Source organism: Equus caballus, chromosome 11 (genome assembly GCF_041296265.1).
Source record: "Equus caballus isolate H_3958 breed thoroughbred chromosome 11, TB-T2T, whole genome shotgun sequence".
NCBI classification, from domain to species: Eukaryota; Metazoa; Chordata; class Mammalia; order Perissodactyla; family Equidae; genus Equus; species Equus caballus.
The window spans coordinates 5,705,884-5,730,393 of NC_091694.1; the positions used below are offsets into that span (position 1 = coordinate 5,705,884).

The following is a 24,510-nucleotide window of genomic DNA, read 5'->3' on the forward strand; positions in this document are numbered from 1 at the left end:
GTCCTGGTGCTCCAGCCAGCTGTACCTAGGGCTCCCTACAAAGGCTTCCAACCTGGTACCTGGATTTCACGCATGTCCCCTCCCGCCCATCCCAGGTGGGCCCAGCTGGCTCGCAGTTCGGCCTCCTCGCCTGCCTCTTCGTGGAGCTCTTCCAGAGCTGGCAGCTGCTGGAGCGGCCCTGGAAGGCCTTCCTGAACCTGTCGGCCATCGTGCTCTTCCTGTTCATCTGCGGCCTCCTGCCCTGGATCGACAACATTGCCCACATCTTCGGCTTCCTCAGCGGCCTGCTGCTTGCCTTCGCCTTTCTGCCCTACATCACCTTCGGCACCAGCGACAAGTACCGCAAGCGCGCCCTCATCCTGGTGTCGCTGCTGGTCTTTGCTGGCCTCTTCGCCTCGCTCGTCATCTGGCTGTATGTCTACCCCATCAACTGGCCCTGGATCGAGTACCTCACCTGCTTCCCCTTCACCAGCCGCTTCTGTGAGAAGTACGAGCTGGACCAGGTGCTGCACTGACCGCCTGCCCGGCAGGGCCGGGCCGCGGCTGCTGCCCACAGAGTGCCACTGACACAGGGATTGTGCCTGGGACGGGCTGCTGTCTGCAGAGCACCCCACCCGACACTCTCGAGACCCACCGCTGGGGGCCCAGGTGCTCCCTGACTCCATGGGAGACAGTCACGCAGGCGGGTTCCCTGGGGGAGTGAGGACCCTTCCTCAGGTCTGTGTGTCCGTGGCCCAGGCTGGGGGACACTCCGAGCACATGCTTCTCTGCAGCTCGGGGCCCAGGCCCTGACTTCCTGCCCTCTCCCCTGGCTCCCCTGCAGTTGGGACCACCTCCTGGGGGTGGGCATCTTTCTTCTCAGGGTCCTCGGGCTGCTGGCAGTCTCCCACCTCAGCTTCCACTGGTGCCTTCCCCTTCACCACGACTGAGCCCTTCCAGGGACCCCACCAGGTTCCCAGCCTGCCTCACCATGGCCCCCTTCCTGTTTCTCCTCCTCTCTCTGCCCTACGAGCCCTACATTCATCGGTAGCTAGTGAGTCTGCCTGTAAGGCTCCCAGACTGGACATTGTGAGAGAGGCTTTGGCCTGGTCTGGGGCAGTGAAGGAGCAGGGAGACACAGGGAGACCAGGAAGCCAGGAGCCTTCCCTTCTCTCTAGCTGAGGCTCTGCCTCTCGAAACCCTCCCGGCCCTCCCTTCATGTCAGTGTTCTGCCTCACGGGGCTGGTTCTGATGGCAGCCAGCCCCGCCACCCTCTGCCTCACTCCTGCCTGGACACCCTGAGGACCCACTCCCAGGGGCTGCCCGAGGCTCAATCAGACCCTTTTTTTTTTTTTTTTTTTACCAGTTTATATTATGATCCTAATTTTTAAAGTAACGCTAACTTTGTATGGATGATGTCTCAAATGTATTAAATGATATTCTTTATGGAAGTATTGTCTTTTGAGGGCTCAGGTAGAATGAAAGCTGGAACCTTATTTTGGGGTTGGGGGCAGCCAGGTAGCGCTCAGGGGCAGGGGCTTGGTCCAAGGGACGGTGGAAAACTTGTTGACTTCTGGGGGATTTGGTTGGACCAGAAACCAGGTTGGGGTCACGTGGAGGGCCTCAGGACGTCCCTTGAGAGGGCAGGTTAAAGCCCTCGACTCCTGGGGGCCCCCAGCCCCACGTGCTTATAGGGGCAGTGAGGGGGCTGGCTGGGCTGAGGGGCGGGCCACCCTGGTAGGGATGTTGTGGGTGGGAAGGCACAGTGCTTGTCCATTCACTGCAGCTGGGGGCAAGCCCCAACCCTTCACCCCACACCCAGGAGCCACCCGGAAGGCGATGGGCACAACCACTTTATTACTGTGGACAGAGGAGCCAGGGTGCCTGTGGCCTGGGAGGAGGAGGAGGGGCAGCACAGGGACTGGGGAGGTGGGTGAGCCCAGATGTGGCCCCTGTACTTCCCTGTTCCCGGCTACCCCCTGTTCCAGGGCTGAAGGTGAGAAGGGGCAGCCCTGGGGCTGGGGACAAAAAGAGCCCCTGAGCGCTGGGCTCCTCCTGTGAGGATGCTCCCCTGGTGCTGAGCCCCTTCATGCCTAGACGGTCCACCATCGGTTCCTGAGGAGGGAAGAGCTGAGGCAAGGCTGCAGGACACCTCCCACTGTCTGTTCGCCGATCCAGCCCCAGCTCGGGCAATTTGGAACGCAGGCGGTCCAGAGGCCCTCGTGAGGACAGACTGGAGGAAGCACACTAGTGCTCTAGCTGGGCAGGCTGGGCTGGGGAAAAGCCACCCCATCTCCTTTTTTTCGCCTCTCCCTGCTCCACCAGTACCTGGTCTCCCTTCATGCTCAGCCAACCTGGGGGAGGCCGGGCCAGGGAAGGGGACACTGGGGCTGGGTAGGAGCCCCAGCTTGCCTTCCCACATCTCCATCACCAGCCATGGGCACCCCGGGGCAGCGGGCAGGTGGTCAGCATGGTTTAGCAGTTGCTGTTCCTGCGCAGGGAGGCATGGCTGCGCAGGGAGCACTGGAGCTCCGTGAAGGCGAGTGAGCCCACAGTGATGGCGCATGGGCCCACAGGGTAGAAGCCGAACCTCTCGTAGAAGGGCACCAGTGTGTCCTCGCACATGAGCACGGCCCGGCGCACGGTGGGCTGGCTGCCCAGGTGGTGCAGGTAGCGCCACAGCAGGATGGAGCCCTTGCCTTGCTGCCGGAAGGTGTGGTGCACAGCCAGCACATGCAGGTGGGCCGTGCGGCCACCAGGCCTGTGCAACGTCAGTGACTCCTGGGGGCAAACAAGGGACATGAGTCCAGGTTACCTCTGCCAACACCTATCCCCTAAACCACCCCTACCTGGGCCAATAGCAGGTATCCTCTGAGTGCCTCCAATCAGGGCTCCCCTTCCACCCAAGGAAGGCCCCAAATTGGGAGCTGCATCCCTGGCCATGAGGCCCTTTGAGACCCCACAGGGCTGGGCTCTCTCACCCTGGAAGAGGACCTAAGGCCTGTGCTCATCTCTCTGGTTCTGGAGGAAGAAATCCCAGCCTCTGGGCTCCTCTACCCCCATCTGGCTGGCCTTTGCCAGAGCAGGAGAACCCAGAGGCCAGCAGGCAGTGGCCTCTCTTCCAGAGCCTTCCAGGGGCCTGTCATCACAGCCCCACTCTGCCCTCACCTGAGTGAGTCTCTCCTCATCCCACAGCGAGCCGATGATGAAGGCCACGAGGCGGCCCTCCTGGAACCAGCCCAGGGACAGCTCTGGACAGAGGGTCAGGAAGTGCCGGATCTCATCCAGATACAGGGGGCACGTGCCCGAGACAGAGATGAAGGCTGTGGCAGGAGGCACGAGTGGGTGACTCAGCGGTCGCTGTGCCACATGCCCACTGTCCACTGCACACCAAGCATTGGCTCAGATGCCAGGGGTGGGGTCTCCCACCCCCCAAACCTTCCCCACAGAAAAGCAGGGGATTCAAGGCTGTTGTTCCCGCCCCCTACGCATGCGCACATGCGCACACACGGAAACTGTCTGATACTCTGGGGTCCCAGGCACCAAGGGTAGGAGATGTGAGGGTCTTCTCCCCACAGGGCAACCGCAGCACAGTACAGCAGCATCCTGGGCCATGTGTGGAAGCTGCTCACCCTCACGCTCAATCTCAAACACGCTAGCTGCGTCCTCTGGGGTGAGGCAGCGAAACTCGCTGGCAGGGAGTGTGTGGCGCCGGTGGCGGCTTGGGGACTCTGGGATCCCAGGTGCCAGGCACAGGGCCACGGGCTTCAGGTAGTGGATGCTCTGTGTGGACATCCTGGCTGCTGGTGCCACCTTGGGGTGCCCAGCTTCAGAAGTAGCCTCCACGACAGCCAAGGAAGGCCCCGGAGCACCTGTTGGGGAGCAGTGAGAATCAGGGGTCTGATCTTCATCTCCAAGAGGGCGCGTCTTGCTTCTTTCATAGCTGGATCTGGGGTGGGGCCAGCCCCAAAGTGGAGGGGCACATGCCCCAGGTGCCTGGCCCCAGGAGCAGTCTTGGGGACTCTCAACATTGCTGCTCTTTCTCCACCTTTCCCTCTCAGCCAGAAGTACCCCCCCGGAGCAGCCCCTCCAAACCTCCACATTCTGGTCTCACTGCCCTCTGGGTGCATCTGAGCCCTAGGAGATGCGGGAGGAGTGGGCAGTGCTCGCTGGAGCCTGGGGCACCCCCGACACTGCTGCCCAAGGGAGGAGGGGGCATGCACCTCCGCTGACCACTTCTAATGCAGCTAGGGCTGGTTTGCCCTACCTGCCCAGAGGGAGACTTTCCAGTCCTTTGGGTGCAAGATGGTGCGGCTGGGAGCTTTTTAGGCGGCCTCAGCCCTCAGCTCTGAAGCAAAAGCCCTTAATCAGAGTCCTTAGGGAGCCTCCACATTTACCCAGATGGCCGCAGACTGAGGTGTGGGCACACAGGGCGGGGGTGGGGAAGAGCAGACATGGAGGGCCTACCGTACCTCTTGCCCCACCCCTGGCTCATCAGCTGTGCCCCTGTGGCACTTTTTGTCCCTCTCCCATGACACCCTACAGATGTACAGTTGTTAGAGGAGGCCACCCCTCCCTTAAAAAGCCCTGTGGCTTCCACATGTCCTGCCTCCTCCACCTTCTCTCCCCATGTCTCAAAGCCCCAAGCAGTGTACTCCTGTCCCTGAAGGTGGCGAGCCAGGGCTGGGGGTCCCACTTACCAGGACTGTGGGGCGAGGGCCCCAATGTTCCCACGCCAGAGCCGGTCACCCCAGGGACCCTCCACAGGCACAGGAACAAGGAAGATCTGGGTGCACAGCAGATGTGGCCAGGCAGCATGCAATGTTGTTATCAAAGATTCCTAACCCCCCACGCCCTGCTCGCAGTCCACCAGGCAGGGGGAAGCTGGCAGGGCTCTGGCAGTGCCAAGCTGGTCCCTGCCTGCTGAGGGTAAAATGTCAGCCTGGCACGCTGGGCACAGAGGGGATTACAGCAGCTGACTGGGGCCCCAGGGTTTAGGGGAGAGCATGGGGCTAATCCCTACTCTGGCACTGACTGGCTGGGACAGGCTTTCATCCCCTGGCCCCAGAGGCCTGGGCAAGCCCACCTCTGAGGGTTCTTCCAGCTCTTGCAGCCCGAGAGGGCTACCATTTATAGCTCTTGCTCCAGGCTGAGCCCCTGGCAAGAGTCTCCTTTAATCTATGTGACAGCCCTGCCCAGTATTGACCCAATTTCATAGAGAAGGAAACCGAGGCTCGCAGAGGTTAAATAACCTGCTCAGAACCTCCCAGCAAGTCAGGGAAGTGGGAGAGGCAACACCAGGTCTGCCTCCCCATTACACACTGTTACCCCTCTGGTTGCTGGGCCCACTGGATTTCGAGTCTTCATGGTTTTAGAGCTGTTTGTCAGACAGTGTCCCCAAGTCAGAGTCTACCAAAGCAAAGGGACTCAGCAAGTCTTAGAAGGAAATGCCTAAATCTGGCTCCAGGCCCTGCAGGTGGAGCTGATGGGCCTGCAGAGGCAGGTAGGCAGGGCTTGCTGTGTAGACGGTGGCAAGCCACTGAAAGGGCTTGATCACCAGACACACCCTCTACATCCTGCCCTTGTAAATTACCTCCTCCATCATGCATGTACCCAAAGTCTGGTTCCCCAGGTGTACTCCCTTCCAGAGCACTCTGGGGAAGATCCCAGATCCTGAGGTGGGAGTCAAACCCTCTTGCTCCCTGCTCTCCATCACCATCATCCATGACATCTTCCATCATCTATCACAACTTCCAACATCCATGACATGTTCCATCATCACTCGGCCATCTGTCACAACAACCAGCCCAAACAAGTAAAAGGTCCTTAGAGACTCACGCCATCCCCCCAGTACTGTACCTGCCTTGTCTCCCCCGTCTGCTGTCTCCCTGAGGTACTTAAATAACCCTGAGGTGGTGCAGCCACTACTCTGGAAGACTTCGGCAGTACCTACTAAAACTGGACATACACATACCTGGGGCCCCGCAATCCCTCCTTCATGACCCTGCCAAACACTGAAGGGCAAGAATGTTCCCCACTGGACGCAACCCACCTGACCATTGACCATAGAAGCAACTGTGGAATATACACAAAATGGAGGACCATCCAGCAACGAGAGGGAACAAACCACGACGACACAGCATCACAGACAACTCGTGAACATGACAGTGAGTGAAGGAAGCCGGAAAATGGGTGGCACAGTGCAATTCCATGGATTCCATTCTAATCCGGTGGCTGCCCAAGGAGGGTTTTGGAGGGCTGGAAATGTAACCTCCATTTCTTAAATTGAATGCACGTTACGTGAGGGAGGTGCTGGAAATTCATCAGGCTGCCAGTTTGTCCACTTTCGCGTATATGTGTTTTACTGAAAGTTCACTTTACTATTCGGGAGGTTGCTCTACCTGACATGTCCACTCCCAAGTTCCTTGACCACCAATGACCTTGGTGTCACCCATTCCCAGGGCCGCCCTGGGGCCATCTCAGCTTTCCCGCTGGAATCTTGAGCCCCAGCAAGCTGCCTCCTGCTCTTCCATCTCGCACCCCTCGAAGCCCCTCTCAGTCCCCACAGACTGCCCTGGCCTCCCTCTCTCCCTTCCACTCACATCCCTCCCGTACCCCTTAGCTTTTCCCTCTCTAGTACCCAGTCCCGCCCTTCCGCCACGCACACCCCCTACTGGCTTTTATACCAGCACAGTAGTGCCGAAACCCTGTCCACCCACCACAGGAGTGCTTGCTCTTACCTGTGATCCAGGAGTGACTGCCAGTGCCAGCCCTGCCCGGTGCTGCTGGGCCCATGAGATCCTGGCACCGGGGTGACCCCAGACCCGTCCAGACACCCGGCACACCCACACTCCTATCTGTTGGGTCCCCATCCCCCAGGGCCCCTCTGCTGTCTGAGGCCCAGCAGAACTCCCAGCTCACCACACAACTCCCACCCCGACTGCCACCAGGCAGCTTCCCACCTTTCCCCTTCTGGGCACCCACGACAGACCTCTCAGGACTAACCAGAAGACCTCCTCGGGTTTGGCTTTCAGGCCTAGTGGGAGGAACATGCCCAGGACCTGGACTGGCACCCCTACCTCCAACCTTGAGGTCCTAGAAAAGGCCATTCCTATGACCTGCCCAACTCTCCCTGCTTCAAACCTGGTTCTCACGCCTGACTGCACATTGGAATCACCTGGGAGCTTAAAAAATTCCAACGCCTGCGTCACCCGCAGGGATTCTGATTTTAAAGTTCTGGGGTAAGACCTCAGGCGTGTAGACCCTCCCCAGGGGATTCTAATGTCTGCCTGAAGTGCGTGTTCTCCAAGCAGCCTTTTGGCCCTAATTTCGCATCCTGTTTGTCTTCCTTGTGGGGAGAGTGTTTTTCAGCCAACACGGGTACCCAGCCTGCCATGTGCTCAGAGCAGTGGGGATTCAAAGCTTTGTAGCCCCAGAACCTTTCTTGAAGTCTTTGGCAGAGGTCTAGTATATAAAACAGACCAAGAGCCACCTGGCTGGAACTATGTGAGGGCACCCTACAGGGGTCTCCAGTCATCTCAGAGCACCCTCTGCCCTGAAAGCTCCTTGGACCACCGTCCCCACGCATATTCCCTTCCGGATCACGATGTTCGTCTCTCGTGCCTGTTCCCCCTGCCCGTGGCTGTTTAGAAGGGTTCTGAGGCTCTTCCCAGGCTCAGGGGACAAGAGAAGAGTGCCATCTACCTAAGAGGCAGTCACAGGTGACACTGCGGGCATTCTAACTGCAGAACCAGAGGTGAGAAGACAAGACTACTTGATATAAAGTCAATGTGATCAAATGTTCCCATGTGGGCTCAGGGTGCTTCTTTTCAGATCCCTACTGAAACAGTTTTACTCTTTATGCCAAGTCTCCCTCCAACACCAGGTCCCTTGAAAGGGTCATGTAACCACTGCTCCCCGGCTCTGACTCTGCTCAGTCTGGCCCCGCACCACACTTCTCACATGATGGCTCCCCCTTAGGGGTCCCACTATCACTCCTGCCAGTCTGGCCTCCTTTGGGGTCTCTCAGCCCACCAGACAGGTCCACACATGTCTGAATACCAGCTGTGGGCTGGGTTCCAGTTCTCTCCCACAAGGTTCTTTGGTCCCAAGTAAATCATGGGCTATGGCTGCTTTGGCCCTGCTTCAGGGCTCCAGAACATTCTATGACAGGTTGTCTAGGGCATACAGAGAACCCTCAGAGGGCCATGTTACCTAACTCCTCATCTGCCCCCACTGAGCCTCACTTCTGACCCAGCTAAGCCCCCATAGCACTAATGACCCCAAGTGGTGAAGACGGTGGGTACAGATTTGGCTGTCCTCATGACCGAGTGGACCACATGTCACCACAGGAAAGCCGAGGGCTGAGCTTCAGGGATGTCCACTCGAGGGGAAAGAAAGGTGAGGTTATGAGCAGAACCAGGATCAGGACACGTCCCAGAATCCAAGGGACGAGGTGGTCAGCAGCGTCAAATGCAGCCAAGAATGGAGAAAAGGTCTCAGATTCTCCTAACAAGGAGGCCCCGGACAGCCTTTAAGTTTTTCAGGAGAGAGGGGTGGGCAGGGAGGCCCGATGCAGAGGAGCAGCCTTATACTGACAAAGCAGAGGTGACAGCAGGGCAGAGGCCATTGGCTAAAGGCACACTGACCCACCGACCTGGTGGGGCATGGAGAAGACTTCCCTCACCCCACCCCCCAACACCGAGCCTGCAGCAACCCTGCCACACCTGGAGAGCCTGCGTAGCAGCCACATGGGCCCAGGTGAGTGACGTCTTGGTCCCAGGGCCTCTGGGGAGCTTCCCACATAGGGCTGCACCTACTTCCCCCTCCTCCCTTCCATGTGACAGCTGCCCAGGGCCCAGGGGAATCCACCTGGGGGAGACCAAGACAGGGTCCCATGAGAGACAGGGCCCAGAGACAGTCTGATGATGCCTCCGAGACCCCAATTTTTTCACGCAGAGCAACTGAAAAGCCCTGACAGGCAGGGAAGGTCATCCTTTATTTTGGCACTTGAGTAACTAGTGCATTTTTTGGTGGTTTTGAGGGTGGCTTTTTTCTCTCAACTCCTCCTCTACACTTATGTCTGTCCTGCACGCCTACACTGAGCACATTTCACCTGACCATATTTACCTTTTCAACCTCAGTGCGTCCATGCAGGTTCCCAGGGAACAGAGGCTGAGATGGAGAAGTGTGTGCAGGAGGCTCACCGGGGAGAGCTCTGGGGGCAAGCCCTGCCGGGGAGCAGGGGCGGCAGGACTGGGCAGGGCAGGAAGTCGGGCTGTGGTGATGCAGCAGCGATAGAGGCCTGAGCCCATCTCATCGCAAGCTCAGGAGCCGCAAGCCCTTCAGAGATGCCCGGATTGAGGTGGACAGCAGGCCTTTGAGCCCCACATCCACCCTGGGTGAGGAGGCTTCCCTTAGCGGAGGGCAATTCCTGCAGGAGAGTGCAGCTGCAAGTCACGAGCAGTGCTGCCAGCTGGGGGGTGATGCTCTAGCTCACTCTCTCCCAGCTGCCAAGAGCCACCCTAGCAGTGTGTTAGCGCCAACTTCTGGGGTCTCTGCCAGGATGGTAAAGCCTGTAACGTGGAGAAGTGCCCCCAAACAACACACTCTCCTTATCCGACTTTATGTTCTGCCTCTCTCGATGCAGTATCCTCCGATTCCCGCCCTGTACTCTCCCAGCTCCTGTTGGCACCATGCTGGACCTGCAGTCCCTTCCAGGGATAGCCTTTTCCCTCTCTTAGGTGGCACAGCACTTCACCAGCCATATTATGTTGTGATTTAAACCTAGTTATTGGTCTAGTGCAAAGAGAGGAGGTGGAATAGATCCTTGGGGGTGGGGCGGGGCAGAACATGTCTTATAAGGAGGAATCATTGTCTCCAAGCGAGAGAGAGAGAGAGAGAGAGAGAGAGAGAGAGAGAGCGCACTAACCTCTAACAGGCAGGAGGGGACCACAGCTGTGAAGGTCCAGAAGGCTGGAGCAGAACCTGGAGCTTCAAGATTTTTTAGTACAGTGACCCAGATATCCCCAGGTGTCTCAGAGTCCCATTTCTTCCCAGTCAGATCTTCCTTGGCATAGCTGACTCAGTAAGGTTGAGAATTCAGCCTTCTCTGGGGCCTGGCTACTCTTATTATGTCCAGACCTGATCCTCTACTTTTCTCTGTCCCCCAACTTCAGGAGGCGAGTTTCTTTACATGCTGCCAAGGATACCTTCTGGCTTTTATACTGAGCCTCCAGTTGGTGACCCACAGCCTTTCACTGTTTTTCTCCAATGCGACTGCCCCTAAGAAGAGCCATGGGATTCCACAGTCCTTATAAAGACTACTCTCTCATACCTTGCAAATGCCTAAGATTTTTCACTACCACTGCATTTCCTTCCACTGGTATCCCAGGCCAGTCCACTGCCCATGAAAGTTGTTGTTGTTTTTTTTTTTGGAGGAAGATTAGCCCTGAGCTAACATCTGCTGTCAATCCTCCTCTTTTTGCTGAGGAAGACTGGCCCTGAGGTAACATCCACGCCCATATTCCTCTACTTTATATGTGGGATGCCTGCCACAGCATGGCTTGCCAAATGGTGCCGTATCTGCACCCAGGATCTGAACTGGTGAACCCCGGACTGCCAAAACGGAATATGCACACTTAACCGCTGTGCCACCAGGCTGGCCCCATGCCCATGAAAGTTTTAACAATTGTATCACTACAGCATGCCAGGGGCCAGAATATTCCACCTACCACTAATGAGGTGGGTCCTCATTAGCAGACAGATGATCCAGTTCCAGAATCCCATTTGGAGTCTGTTCCCTAGGACCACATTTGGCACCAATAGGAAATTGACTAAGGCTCTGAGATCTGCATGAAGGCAGTTATCGGGAGCCCTCTCAGGCCAGCACCTGTGAGGGCATCAGGTCAGCAGCAGCAGGCAGAGCGAGAAGTTTAACTGTGTTGAGGTCATTGCAGCAGAGGCCTCAGCTGATCCCAGGAGGAGCTCTGAGGCTGGGATGGCCTTGCCCCAATGTTCTGAATAGAGGGGAGAGGGCCAGGCTTTGTTCCCCCTCACAGAGAGTCATTGGATGGGTGAGGCATCTTCCTTCAGTGCAGAGCAGTCCTTGGAGAGGGACGCAGCTGGGGGGAGGAGTGCCTCAGACATGAAGGCGGGCTTGCGCTGTGCACCACAGCATCTACTGTGCCCATCCCCAATAGACTTATAAGCCCCTGGAAAACAGAGAGTGTGTTGAAAGTGTGGCATCATGCCGCCTACAGAGTAGGAATCTATCAACTGGGTGTCGATTCTTCTGTTGAGGAGGATGGCACTTAGCTTCTTGACTTCCTGTGGACTTATTTTGAGGCCTCCTTTGCATAGATAGGCCAGCTTCACTGCAGGGCTGAGTAGGGCCCCATCTTTATTTACAGTTCAATATCTGCCATATTACACAGGCAGTTTCCTCAGGAACCTTCCAGACCTTTCTGGAATGGAGGTATCAAAGCCAGGACGGGATCGCCACCTCCTGGAGAAAGAACGGACCTACGGCTTTGAGCATCTGGAGTCCCAGTGTCCAATAGAAAGAGCATGTGTGCCCCATATGTGATTTTCAATTTTCTGGTAGCCACATGCAAAAAAGCCAAAAGAAACAAATTTTAATAATATATTTTATTTAACCTAATACATATATTGTCATTTCAACAAGTGATCAATATAAAAATATTAATGAGATATTTTATATTCTTTTTTTTTTCTGCAATGAATTTTCAAAATTCAGCGTGTATTTTACACTTACAGCACACATCAATTCAGACCAGTCACATTTCAAGTGCTCAAGAGCCACGTGTGGTTAGGGGCTACCATAATGGGCAGTGAGATCTAGAGGCTGAATGAAGGCTAAGGAGAGAGCAACAGAGTGTGTGTGTGTTTGTGTGTGCGCATGCATGTGGGGTGAGCATGGATGTATGTGTGATGTGAGTGTGTATGTTTCTCTCCATGTCTAGGAAAATGGAGAGTTGTGGACTTAAGGAAAGACAGAGGTGTCCCAGAGGCCTGTTGATGCATTTAGGGCCATTAGGAAAGGTTGACTATTTTGTTCAATCATTCAACAAAGATGCTTGAGTACCTACCATGAGTCAGATCTGTGCTGGATGCTGGGATACAAAGATGGCGAAGATATGGTCCCTGCCCTAAGGTGTTTACAATCCTGTGGGAGAGACAGGAGCACAAAAACTGGTTGTAATAAAGGGTAATAAGTATAATCACACAAGTGTTATCAGGCTAATAGAGGGTAATAAATACAATCACACAGGTATTACCAGGTAAGTGAGGGAATAAGCAGGGGGAATGGGGCACTTGGAAGACTTCATGGATAAGAAGACCCAAGCTGGGTCTTGTAACATGAAAAGGAGTTCTTTAGATAGAAACAGAGGTTCAAGTAGTAGAAAAAAATTCCAGGCATGCAGACGGCGAACAAGTGAAAAGGTATAGAGGCTCCAAAAAGTTGGGATCCTGAAGTAGGCAGCTGGGCTGGAGCATGGAGCGAGTGTGCTTGGTACAGAAGTGGAAGAGGGGGTTGGAGGCAGGTAAAGGGAATCAATTCATGAAGGGCACACGCGTCATTCTCTGGTGGACCATGAGAGCCACAGAAAGATATTAAGCTGAGAAGTTGGATGATCATGTGTATTTTCCACCTCCCTGGCACAACGTGGCGGATAGATTAGTGGCCACAGGCCTGGTGAGGAGACCACACAGCAGTGTAGGTGAGCGATGGAGGTGAACTAAGAACATCAGGTAGTGTTTGTCAGGCTGGTGCATCGTACCGGCACTTTGCAAAGCACTTTATCTTCATCATGGCGGTTAAATTCTCAGCAGCCCTAAGAAGTAAGTACCATTACTATTCCCATCTACCAGAAAGGAAACCGAAGCTCGGAGAAGTAAAATAACTTGCGCAAGGTCACACAGTGAGTCAGTGGCAGCAGGAGCTTCAAACCCAGGTCCAAGTGACTCTGGAACCTCATACTTAGCTGCCGCACTGCTGCATGGCTGCACCACCCCACCTCCCTGCGGAGCAGCCCCCAGCAGACGAGCTCTGGACCTGGGGAGTATGAAAAGGGGGTAGAGGTAGAGGGGTCATGACCTGGGCTTTGATCACATGTGGAGCTTAAGACTGAGGGCTAACCCTCAGGTGGCCAACTGGGAACCCAGGTAGGTGATGCTGCCATCGACCTGGATGAGGACTCTGGGAGAGGAAAGGGTTTGGGGAGATGTCACTTTGTATCTATGGTTGGTTATCCAGGAAGTACTCGTGAGTTGAGCTGAGGAGAAGGCCCTGACCTGGCAATCTGGGACTTGGTGGTGAAGAGGGTGGCATGGCTGAGTGACAGCAGCCCTACTGTTCTCAGGCTAGTCTGGCAGATTTGCTGTCCCGGGCTCCTGTATCTTCAGGAAGGAGAGAAACAGGGTGAGCCTGCCAATCTTACTTATTGCTCAACCTTTTCATGGTTGCCCCCAGAACAAAGGGTTTTGCCCAGTGTACTGCAATGGTTCCTAAGAGTTAGGAGTGAGAATGGCCAAGGGCTGGCCCGTCTGAGTCCTGATCCTGATTGTAGTGCAGGGTGACCTCGGGCAAGTCCCATGGTTCTCCCAGGGATTCAATGCAAGGAGGAGCGAGGCTCCAGGAACAAGAAGGACCCCTTTAATCCCGAAAACCCATGATTCTTGAGCAACCCACAGCTGAAGCCTCAAGCAGAGGCATTTCTCCAGCCAGTTGCCGAAGGTGTGGGAGGGCTCCCTGGGGTGGGAAGGAGTTCTCCGGGCCTGTCTGGATTTGCTGGGACAACGATGCTAGGAGAGGCCAAGCAGGTGGGGCTCTCCTAGGGGGCAGTGTGGGGCCCGTGCACACTTTGTGGGTCTGGAGAGATGACCCAATGGCTGGTTAAGATAGGGACAAGACAGGGCCTGCTTCCTAGAGATCAGTTCACTTTGCTGCCAGCTCTGCTGCCTCCTGTACCCGGCCAGCCCCTTAGCAAGGGGAGTACCCAGGCTGGCTCAGTTTCAGGCAGGCACATCTGTAAATAAGCAAAATTCTCCTGAGAAGCATCTCTCTTTTCCAAGAAGGGCTGGGTGTTGAGGCCCTGAGAGGAAGGGGTTTCTCCATGGGGGAATGAGGGTTTTTTTCATTCAACAATTATGAAAATAAAAACTAAGCAGATGCTCCCATCTGGGCTCACTCCACTTGCCAGACTGGGTGTGCAGAGACTGTGGCTGGGGGCTCGGGGTTTGGGAAGGAGTCAAGCCTCAAACCTAGTCTGGAGTATCTCAGGTCTGAGTGAAGTCACTGAAGGACACCATGGGGTGGGGTGGTGGGGAGGAACATACTGAGCCTCTCTTTCTCAAAGGGCTCAGATGCAACTCAAACTAGGGGCAATAGAAAGAGCTTAGATGTAGCATGGGCAGCTCCTTGGGTGTATGGAGGGGAGTATCTCAGGTCTGAGTGAAGTCACTGAAGGACACCATCGGGTGGGGTGGTGGGGAGGAACATACTGAGCCTCTCTTTCTCAAAGGGCTCAGATGCAACTCAAACTAGGGGCAATAGAAAGAGCTTAGATGTAGCATGGGCAGCTCCTTGGGTGTATGGAGGGGAGGATGGGAAGCTGACCAGATGGAGGAGCAGGAATCTCAGGCCTTTGACACCCACCAGTATGGCACATTATTGAGCTCCAACACTGTGCCAGGCACCAGTGTTACACACACAAGTATGACATGATCCACATGCTCAAAAGGGGTTTAGTAAGGGAGAGATCAGCATTTGAAATCAATGGCTCCTAACTACAACCTAGCAGGTTCCTGGTGGTGGTGAGGGAACAGCATAGCGTGGCATGATGCTTCACAAAAGGGGGGCTCATACTGCCTCCTTTACAGGGGGTAATCTATGTAAAGGGGGATAATCTATGCAAGCACTTAGTAAAGTACATGGCATTAAATTACAGCTCAATAAATGGGAGCTATTATTAGCCATTATTACAAGAAGCTGCAGAATAAACATGGCACATCTTCCTGGAGTGCCAATTTTACTCAACAATCGAGGAGGAAAGGACATTCTTTTTATATTAAAACAACAGAGACATACGCTGGAGTAGAATGCAAAACTCACTTGGATTTTTGACATCCTACAAAGATTTGGGGCCTGCATCGCCCTGCCCATTCAGCCTACTTGCTCACCCCATATCCCCCGATGGACATAGGAACTAGAAAAGCCCCTGCCCTTGGAGTGGGGAAACCTGGGTTCCAACTTGACCTTGTCAGTTACTACCTTGTGACCTTAAGTACTGAATTCCTTGGGCTCTGTTTCCTCATTGGTTACACGGTGTTAACTACACCTATATCCAGGATTGTGATAACAAACAAGATAATATATGTGAATGTGCCTGAGCAATAATAGGTGCTCAACAAATGTTAGGTTATCAGGGGCCAAGGAGGTCAGGCTAAAGGGGCACGGTAGGTGGAACAGAAGCTACTATGTTATTGCTACTAAGCCTCCCAGGTCTTTATGGGGGAGAGAGTAGGGAACTGAGTCCTGACAGCAATGACTCCAGATGGCCATTCTACCTTGTGGTCTGGGTTGGAAGTCTATGATTTGCAAACCTAGCTTTGCCCCTAAATTGTATCCTAATTCCCCTTCAGCTCATTTAGTCTCAGTTTTTCTATATCTTAGTATGTGAGTTTTCCAAGATTTGGCTCCACCGACGACTACTCCAAGCCCGATATTACCCCAATACTCTCTAAGTACTTGGTTCAGGGCATCTTAGGTACTCAAGCTGACATCTGTGCTTCATGAACGTGCTTATAACTTTTCCATGAGTGTAATTCTGTATCCTTGGCAGCCTGTAAACTACACAAAGAAAAGGGATTCTGCCTTTTTTTAAGAACCTAAATACTGTAATATTGAAGCATCCTACTAATCTGTCATTGATGCTTACAGAAAAATGTGGAAAAAATGATTTTGACTGAGAAAGGCTAGGGCCATATCTTGAGTATTCTTAATTTCCTTTTAACAACCCATTATGAATCTGTCCTCTGAGAATGTATCTAAAGCTTTTGGAACTTACTTAGGGGACACATTAGTATAATTACTTTTTATATTTTAAAATGGCAATATGGAGCAGACCATAAGTATAACAGTTCTGCCAATCTAGAATTTTAGTCTAGGCGGGGGGAGGTTTTGAAATATTATAATGGTTAAGCTTTACTGAGGGAACTAGATGCCAAGCACTGTTCTCTTTTATTTAATCCTCTCAACTGCCTGATGAGACAGGTACTGCTATTATCACCCCTATTTTACAGATGAGAAAATTAAAGTGAAAAGAAGTTTATCAGCTTGCCTACCTTTATCACATTAGTAACTGGCAGTGCCAAAAATTGGAACCCATGGCTCCCACTCTTAACTAATTTGCCATCCTATTACCTCCTGTCACGCTTACTAACCCTCATAGAACTTTGAACTCATCTAGATGGGTTGAAAGCCAAACCATAGAGGCAACTAATACTTGCTTATCTTTCTCATCTTTCTCCGGGCTTCCTTCACCAACTCCTCGACCAGTCCCTAGGGGTCATGACCTTCCAAGCTTTGCTTGGAATTCTCTAATACACTCTAGATACACTTTATACATATCTATTATGCCTTGCTTACAAGCTGCCTTGGAGTTGCTTTTTTAGCTATTTAATGTGTACATGTTTTGTCTCTCCAACTAGATTGTAAACACCTAGAGGATAGGGACTGTATCTTGCTCTTTCCGTATCCCTCCCAGTGGCTAGGACTAGGCTGGAGACGCCAAGGGAGCTCATTTAAATGTTGTTGACAGTCTCGGGATCATCCTCCAACAGCCCCCCCAGCCACTCCCCTTTTCCTCGGTCCCCACCCCTTCCTGCTCCTTTTATTTTTACCCGCTCTGGCCTCGCCCCTCCCTCATGGAGTCCGTCCTTTCCCCCCCGCCTCTGGCAGCATCTCCAGCGTCCCCTAGCGACGGGGAGGTAGCTCCTAGCAACCGCATCTCGGTTCCCTGACGACGGCGGCACGTAGGGCCACGTCAGCGCGCCATGGCCCCGCCCCCGGCGCCGGCCGGCCCCGCCTCCCCGTGCCTCGTTCGCCGCCGCTGTTGCTGCCGCCGCCGCCGGCGCCGCCTCCCGAGACTCACACAGAGCAGTTATGGCGGATCCCGCAGCGCCCGCGCCCGCAGCTCCGGCTCCCGCCCAGGCCCCGGCCGCGGCCCCGGAGGCGGCCCCGACCCCGGACGCAGCCCCCGCCCCGGCCCCGGCGCCGGCGCCCGCCCCGGACTCGGCCTCGGGGCCGTCCTCAGACTCCGGCCCCGAAGCCGGCTCGCAGCGGCTGCTGTTCTCCCACGACCTGGTGTCGGGCCGTTACCGCGGCTCGGTGCACTTCGGGCTGGTGCGCCTCATCCACGGCGAGGACTCGGACTCGGAGGGCGAGGAGGAGGGCCGCGGGAGCTCGGGCTGCTCCGAGGCGGGGGGCGCGGGCCACGAGGAGGGCAGGGCCAGCCCGCTGCGCCGCGGCTACGTGCGCGTCCAGTGGTACCCGGAGGGCGTCAAGCAGCACGTGAAGGAGACCAAGGTGCGGCGGGCGGAGTTAGCTGCTCGAGCCCTAGGCCGGGAAGGGCAGGGAGGGGAGGCGTGCGAGGCGCTGCCCGGAATGGTGCAGCTGCAGTGGGCCGAGGTGGGAGGACGAGCCTCAGCGGAGGGGACGCTCCGGTGCAAAGTCATTGCACCAGCCCTGGGCCGCCGGGCCCCGGGCCTCCCCGCGCGAAGGGACTTCCGAGCCGTGCTGTGCTATGCTGTGGCGTCGGCCTCGGGATTAGGAACGTGGACCTACCACCGTGGGGAACTCCTGGGGTCCGAGGCACGCTGGCATTACACCAGTGCGGCGCCTTGCTGACCCCTGAGGAGCTCCATGCTGCATTGTGCATCCGGAAAGGAAGGCCGTGCTGGGTCCGTGCAGGGAGGGGTTGTGGGCCTTCCAGAACAAGGATAGAGGTGAAAATCTCGGGCGACGTGAAACCAAAGAAGTTCACTAGATTACAGAATGCATTATTATGGGTGAAGAAACCCAACTCCTTTTGGTTTTATCTCGTTGCCTCATTTTAATTGCTACGGGGAACTTTGTGAGTAAAATTATTAAGAATCAGAGCCGTGATATTAATAGTGCTGAGGGGGGGATGTGACAGCTGCGACTGGGATTGATGACTCCCAAGTGCAGTTGGACTTCTTGAAAAAAAATACTATAGAACCATGGATGGAGGAGAGCCACCCATTTGGAAACCTGAAGGATTTTTGACTAGAGGCTGTTAAGCAGACATCAGACTCCCATGTGGCATTGGGGTGAGGCTGATGAATATTGCAGTTTTACAAAAACGAAGAGGTTTATCATCATAAACCTGAAACCTTGGACCAAGGTTGGTTTGATGGCTTTCGTGTCTTGTTTTCCTGAGTGTGAATTCCTATCAGTGATTCACACGCACACACACCCCTGTATCTTTCACCCCTTCTTCATCTCCTCCTCCTCCCCTTCAAGAAAACATTTCTAAGCAGCAATCAGGCCTGGGCTGTTTCAGCTGCCTGGGATGTTGAGAGGTCTGATTTCAGGGGAGGGCACTTTACAAATTAATCTGGGTTTCTGACGCCCTGGGAGACAAAGGCGACAGAGGAATACGGCTTCATGCCGCACTACAAAGGGGGTCTGTGATGATGGCTCTGGCAGGGGAAAAAGCCCCGCTCCCGGGAGGAGTCTGTGATCCGTTTCCTAGTGGCAGAAATGACTGCTGATACCAGCAGGATCTTTTTCCTTGCCAGTGCGCATGCATCCACAGTCAGGAATCCGCACACAGGACCCCTGGCTTCGCCTCAGAGAAATGCAGATCAGGCAATAGCTTCTCTGGCTTGGGGAGGAAATTATAAGTTCATGTGCGAAACTATGTGGAAAATATGATATTTTGCAGTGGAATGCTTGTTAAAAATTACCCCCAGTATTGTTATGTCCAGAAGAGGTTTTGCTGTATATCCTGTGTTTGTGCCTTGTCTTACAAGCAAATGGTTGTTAGTGTCTTTCTGTGGCTTTTTAAAATACGTTTTTCCCTAACCATCTTCTCTAGAGGTTTGTGACTTCTGGAATGCAACTCATTTGGCTATGTCATGGCCTCCTGCCCTGGGACTCAGGAGGCAGGCCCAGCACACTGCCCGGAGCTGCCATGTTTATCAGTTGTTGTTCCTGTTCATCTTGACTTTAGTGGTTAACTTTGTTTACAGTTACGTTCAGTCTGCCTCCCCCACCAGTATAATTATATGAAGTTTGACTTAAAATACCTGTTTTGAAATTAAATAGAAAATAACCTTAAGGCACCCAGCTTGGATATATTTTGAAGCTGCCCTCTTGTGACTTGCTTTGAATTTGTTGAAATCCACTGTGGCTCCATTGGTGGTATTTTCTTTGCAATTGTAGTTTCTGTAGCTTCTGAGCTTAGCAAAAGCTAAGGGGCACAGGAATTCTTGCAAGTGGTGGCAAGTAGCGTCCGTTTATAGATGGCAGGACCCAGTTCTTCTTTTAGGACTTGCGAATAGGTTTGTTTCAGGGGAAGTTGGTTTATACATGATGGGTAGCTCTCTGTTACCATGAGCCCTAGGCACAGATGACCTTGGTCATCTGAACGTCTCACCTGCTTTGCTCCAGGCCACTGATTAGGGTGGTAGGATGGGTCTTGGGACCTTGCAGCACTGTGGTTTAGGAAGATTTTCCTTCTCACTTCCCATTCTTTATAAATCCATCGAGGTGACAGTGTGCTGTAATGGAAAGACCATTAGACCGAGACTGAGCATTTAGGTTCTGATTCCTGTTCCATCCTTAATCTGGTTATGAGATTTGAGAACCCAATTATCAATAGAATAATGTAGTGACAGTTTTGGGAAACATTTTTTTTTAAAGCTGCCACCTATTGGAATTTTTTTAATAGTGTCCTTTTAATGTGAAATGCTTAGTAGGCTGTGGAATATTTTTGTACTTTTCATGTTAGTATGGTGGGCAGTGAGTAAAGGCTTAAGATGAATCTCTTGATTTCTTTTAAGTTTTTAGTGAACAAATACAAAAAGAGATGAAGAGGCTGGCCAACAAGTCCTCCCCTCTCCTGGACACTTCCATGAAAATTATCGACAGAAATAAAATAAGTAGTTCTTCCTTGGAACTGCAGAATTCATGGTCCGGTTCCTGAGGCTTCCAGCAGCCAAAGTTAAGCTTCTTTAGGACTTCAAAGAAGCACGCAGCTTGTGCGCCTTCCTTTCCTCAATCTCCTGACCTGCAGCATCGTAGCTGATTTATCCACTTGAAACTTTTCCCATTTGGCCACAGATCTCCTATGCGGAAACTTACCCCCTTCCTATCAGTGGTCGTCCTTTGAGTAAAATTTTGGAATAAAGCCAAATGCCAGCAGCCTCTTTGCCTTCTTGAGCACTGGCTAGATATGGTGGATCTTTCTGGTCTCTACCTGTCATGGTTGGACAGCATGGCCCCTGTAAGGAAGAGAGCAGACTGCTGTCTGTCAGTCCAGGTTTGGGGGCTCCCTGTTTATGATTTAGTTTTCCTATCTCTTGTGTCTTTTGCTTTAAGTTGCCACAACATTCATGGTCTCTTGTGGTTTGAGATTTAATGTCTCTAAATTAAAGCTGTCTGTCTGTGATCACCCTGCTTTTGTGAGGCCATATGTGTATGTGTGTTTGTAGCATCCCTGATGACAGGCCCCTCAGGAATTGGCTTTTCGGTTTATTTTTGGCTCCTACTCAGGCCAGCATTTCCATGGGGAAAGCTATTTAGGTGTAGCGTCATAGCATGTGAAGTTTGCTTGCCTCACGTGTCTAGGTACTGGACCCATTAAAAGCAATTGTTCTTATGATGCAATAGGAAGAAGTTAGGCAGGGTTAACCAAGAATCAGTATGGGGTGCATCTAATTGCATTTTATTCAGGTAGGATCACAGCACTGTAGACTCTCACAGCTGTTCTGTGATTTTATTCTTTGAACTTCGGTTTCCCCCATTCCGACTCCTGGGACTCAGTGCCTTGATGGTGCCTCTGTCTGGCTTGCTGCCTGACTCAAGGGCACTTTTACCAGATGAGGGGCCTGTGTTTGTATCCTCTGATTGGAAGTCAAAACTCTTGAGTGCTCTTCCTGGCTGTCACCTACTCTGAATGACCTTGGCCTAGTCACTGCCTCATTTTTTGTCTCTGCAATAAAATACAAGGTCTGTCTTTCTAGCCCCTGAAATGAGCCTGCACAGGTAGAATAACCAGAAGCGTAGCTGGGTGGTGCCTGGGGTGGCCACTTGGCTATAGCAGACACCATCCTGATGTCCATCAGGCAGAGCCAGCCCTGTCCCTTCAGGAGATCACTTCCGTGTGTCACAGGGTGGTGCTGACCACAGGGCAGCCGAAGAGGTGCCTTGGGAAGCAAAGGTGCACGGGGTGAGGGTTTGTTTTAGAAGGGTGGGAATTCCTAACTGATCTTGTTGCTTGAGACCTGGTGGATTATAGATTTGACTTCTTTGTTAAGCCTCATGTAAATAGACATGAACTTCACTCCTCTGTTACTTTATAAGAAATTCAGTAATGCACATTTAAACACCTGCCAAAGTCCGCCATTCTTCAGGAGGGGGAATGGAATGAATATATATGTGTGTGTGTCTATACATTTTCCAGAATCTGGATGACATCTTTTGAAATTCCCAAAAGATAGGTAATGAGATTATGAATTACAGGATGGTAGAGTTATTGCTTTTGTATTTTAAGATAATGAGAACATTATCTAGCGTTACTATGTGCCAGGCACTCTAAGGCTTTCTCTGTATTACTTAATGTTCACAACCCTATGAATTAGGAACTATTATTATTGCCGTATTTCAGAGAAGGAAACTAAGGAACAAAGAGGTTAAGTAACTTATCCAGTGTCACACTGCTAATAAGTGGAGGAGTGAAGTAAATATAGTTTGCTCTCCCCTGAGAATGTTTAAGTTTGGGATTCATAGATCATTACTATATTGAGTACCCTGATCAAGCATGAGCCACAAACCCTGCGGTTGGCATTAGCCATACAGTCTTTAAACACTTGAAAGTCTTAGTGGAGTAGGAGGTGGCTACAGGTGAGGAGGGAAGAAGGAACAGGGTGTTGGGATGGGTGGCAGGTAGGCCAGTGGCCAGGAGGGCGGGAGATCACGGTTGGGGAGTGCTGTGGGAGAAGCTCTGCACTTGTGATGTGCTTCTGTTCTACATTTTCATTCCCTGGCCCCTCAGTCATTCTCAAAATAACTGTCGAAAAGCACATTTTGTTTCTAGAGAACCTGTGAATGCCCTTAGATGTTGAATGAAAGCAACCTCTGTAAGTCTGATTCATTCCAACACTGGGTTATTCCTCACCTCCGCCTCCCAGGGCAAAACAAGTCCAAGTAACTGGCATTTCTGTGTTGTCTTAGAAATGGTTAGTGTTAGGAAATCCAGCTCGACCTCCTGCCCCCGGACACCTCCTGTCCCCTCTCCTGCTGCTGTTGTCGCCCTCCTGCTGGGAATGCTGAGTCATGAGGCAGGTTCAGAAGGCCTGCTCGGACAGAGGCTCAGTCCTGCTCGGTTCCAGATCCTTTCCCTTCACTTGCCCTGAATGTGACTGCTCTCCACCTGTTTTTGCTTTAGGACATTAAAGGTCTTTTTGCACTCTCCCCATCTCCACTTCGTTGTTATCTCTGCTTTTCCCTTTCTCATTTTCCTGTTATGTCAGGAGGAACTTTTTCTCTCTTTTTTACTATTTTATCATAGACCTCATGGATTCCAGTGGAACCGCCATGAGGCCAGTACTTTACAAAAGGGGTGCGATTGTAGTGCGGAAGGTGAATTGCCATGACAATAGTGCTGGGGCCATCATCAGTGTCAGTTGCCCCTGGTGGTCCTCCTAGAGTTGGATTTAGGGTGATTTCTGTGACAAGTGGCTTCTCTTTCAAAGAGCCATCCAGTAGTTTTCACCCTGGAGGGCGTGATCTCTGCTCCTATTCTGATTGACAGAAGCCTATGGAGTTTCCCTACGCAGAGCTTAGCCTGCTTCTGTTTGGGGGTGGGAGGGTGCTAATTTCAGTGGATACTCAAAGCGGGGAAAATGGGAATTGGGAACGTTTAAAAAGTGCTTTTTCATCTGCAAGATGCCATCACTTAATATTTAGCAGGATTTTTGTGTTCTTAACTGTCGCTCTTCCCCGAGGCTCCGCTTGCCCAGCCACTGGATGCCAGGCCCCGAGAAGGTCATGGTTTTAGTGCTGCTGCATCAACATTTGCAGCTCTTACTGGCGGGAGTGCACATTCAGAATTGCTTCTGTTTCTGACATTTCCACCAGCCTCATGGGGCACTCTTAGGAGCCGCCCGACGTGTGTGGTTAGAGACGGGGAAGAGCAAAGCGCTTACTGGAATTTTTTGTAGTTCAGAATAAACTGAATCATGTTAATGGGTAACCCTCTGAATTTATGTATTCCAAGGTTATTTGCCCTTGTTTTGCTCTTCAGCTACATTCTGCGGTTGAGGATTTCGTGTCCTTCAACCCGGGCTCCCTGTGTTGAAAGGATCTTCTGGTCAGTTTTGCCCACAGGTATACTGTGTTTTTCTGAAGCAGGATTGTGAAAAGCAAGTTTTTATTATTTAAACGTTGAGGCAAATGATATATTGTATTCAACTAGGCAGTAACTTCTGGAATGAATGTCTTTTTTGGATTAAATCTGGTTGACTGGTTGAGGGGCTTGGGGTTTGTTTGCCTATTTTGGGAGACTGAAGCATTTAATTTTCTGCAGTAGGTCAAAGGAATAAGACAGTTACCGGGTCACTTTTGGCTTAAATTGATAATATAGCTATATCTGGTGAAGATTCATTCTCATTATGACAATTGAAAAAAATTTTTTATTGTTTTTCCTCCCCAAATCCCCTCAGTACATAGTTGTATATTTTAGTTGTGGGTCCTTCTAATTGTGGCATGTGGGATGCCATCTCATCATGGCCTGATAAGCGGTGCCATGTCTGCGCCCAGGATCCAAACTGGCTAAACCCTGGGCCGCTGAAGCGGAGCACGCGAACTTAACCATTCAGCCACAGGGCCGGCCCCAACAATTTAAAACTTGAAAAACTTAAGATACTAAGTAGTGCTGAAAAAAAAAAAAAAACAGTCAGTCCTAGCCAACAATGAAGTGAAAACCCCCAGCTAGCAGGAGAGAGTCCTGCAGTCATTTAAGAGTGTTAGTTCTTCGTTTGCATCCTGCCGGTGAGAGCTGGTCTGTCATACTCTGCAGCTCGGATGAAGGTCTTCATCCTTGCTGTAATTTTTGAGCCTTTTTGTGGGAGATGCCGCTGTGATTGAGGGCTGGTGAAGTGTCGTGACAGGCATATCCACAGGACTGTACTTGCTAGCCCCTTTAAGTGCGGGTGGGAAGGAATATGGACACACAATTCTGTGCCTCTTGTGTGGCTTCT

At 52.4% G+C, this 24,510-nt stretch overlaps 3 protein-coding genes across 8 annotated transcripts in view; 2 read left to right on the top strand and 1 right to left on the bottom strand.

Annotated features, from left to right (window-relative positions):
* The window catches only part of RHBDF2 (rhomboid 5 homolog 2), a 25,130-nt gene extending 23,700 nt beyond the window's left edge, over window positions 1-1,430 (top strand). For all 3 annotated transcript variants that reach the window (XM_070226846.1, XM_070226848.1, XM_070226847.1), the window contains exon 19: window positions 96-1,430. In XM_070226846.1, the coding sequence (XP_070082947.1) occupies window positions 96-515 (420 nt within the window). In that variant the 3' untranslated portion in view covers window positions 516-1,430. The remainder of the gene's footprint in view (window positions 1-95) is intronic.
* On the bottom strand, window positions 1,341-10,255 carry AANAT (aralkylamine N-acetyltransferase). 2 transcript variants are annotated; one of them, XM_023651967.2, is made up of 4 exons: window positions 9,911-10,255; window positions 3,612-3,851; window positions 3,148-3,302; window positions 1,341-2,760 (listed from the first exon to the last, which is right to left on the bottom strand). In XM_023651967.2, the coding sequence occupies exons 2-4, from the start codon at window positions 3,772-3,774 to the stop codon at window positions 2,455-2,457; spliced, it is 624 nt and encodes a 207-aa protein (XP_023507735.1). In that variant the 5' UTR covers window positions 3,775-3,851; window positions 9,911-10,255; the 3' UTR covers window positions 1,341-2,454. The 2 variants fall into 2 exon arrangements, with proteins under 2 accessions (XP_023507735.1, XP_070082950.1); XM_070226849.1 differs by lacking the exon at window positions 9,911-10,255 and adding an exon at window positions 4,680-4,908.
* A 6,854-nt stretch (window positions 10,256-17,109) lies between these two features.
* UBE2O (ubiquitin conjugating enzyme E2 O) overlaps window positions 17,110-24,510 on the top strand; it is a 65,023-nt gene continuing 57,622 nt past the window's right edge. For 2 of the 3 annotated variants that reach the window (XM_023651968.2, XM_023651969.2), the window contains exon 1: window positions 17,110-17,590. In XM_023651968.2, the coding sequence (XP_023507736.1) occupies window positions 17,168-17,590 (423 nt within the window). In that variant the 5' untranslated portion in view covers window positions 17,110-17,167. The remainder of the gene's footprint in view (window positions 17,591-24,510) is intronic. The other variant, XM_023651970.2, reaches the window with a different exon arrangement.

Coding starts and splice junctions, on each gene's coding strand:
- AANAT (XM_070226849.1), bottom strand. CDS start 4,797: ATGCTGCCTGGCCACATCTGCTGTGCACCCAGATCTTCCTTGTTCCTG. Junction 3,303..3,611: donor GTTTGAGATTGAGCGTGAGG/GTGAGCAGCTTC, acceptor CTCCTGCCACAG/CCTTCATCTCTGTCTCGGGC. Junction 2,761..3,147: donor ATGAGGAGAGACTCACTCAG/GTGAGGGCAGAG, acceptor GTTTGCCCCCAG/GAGTCACTGACGTTGCACAG.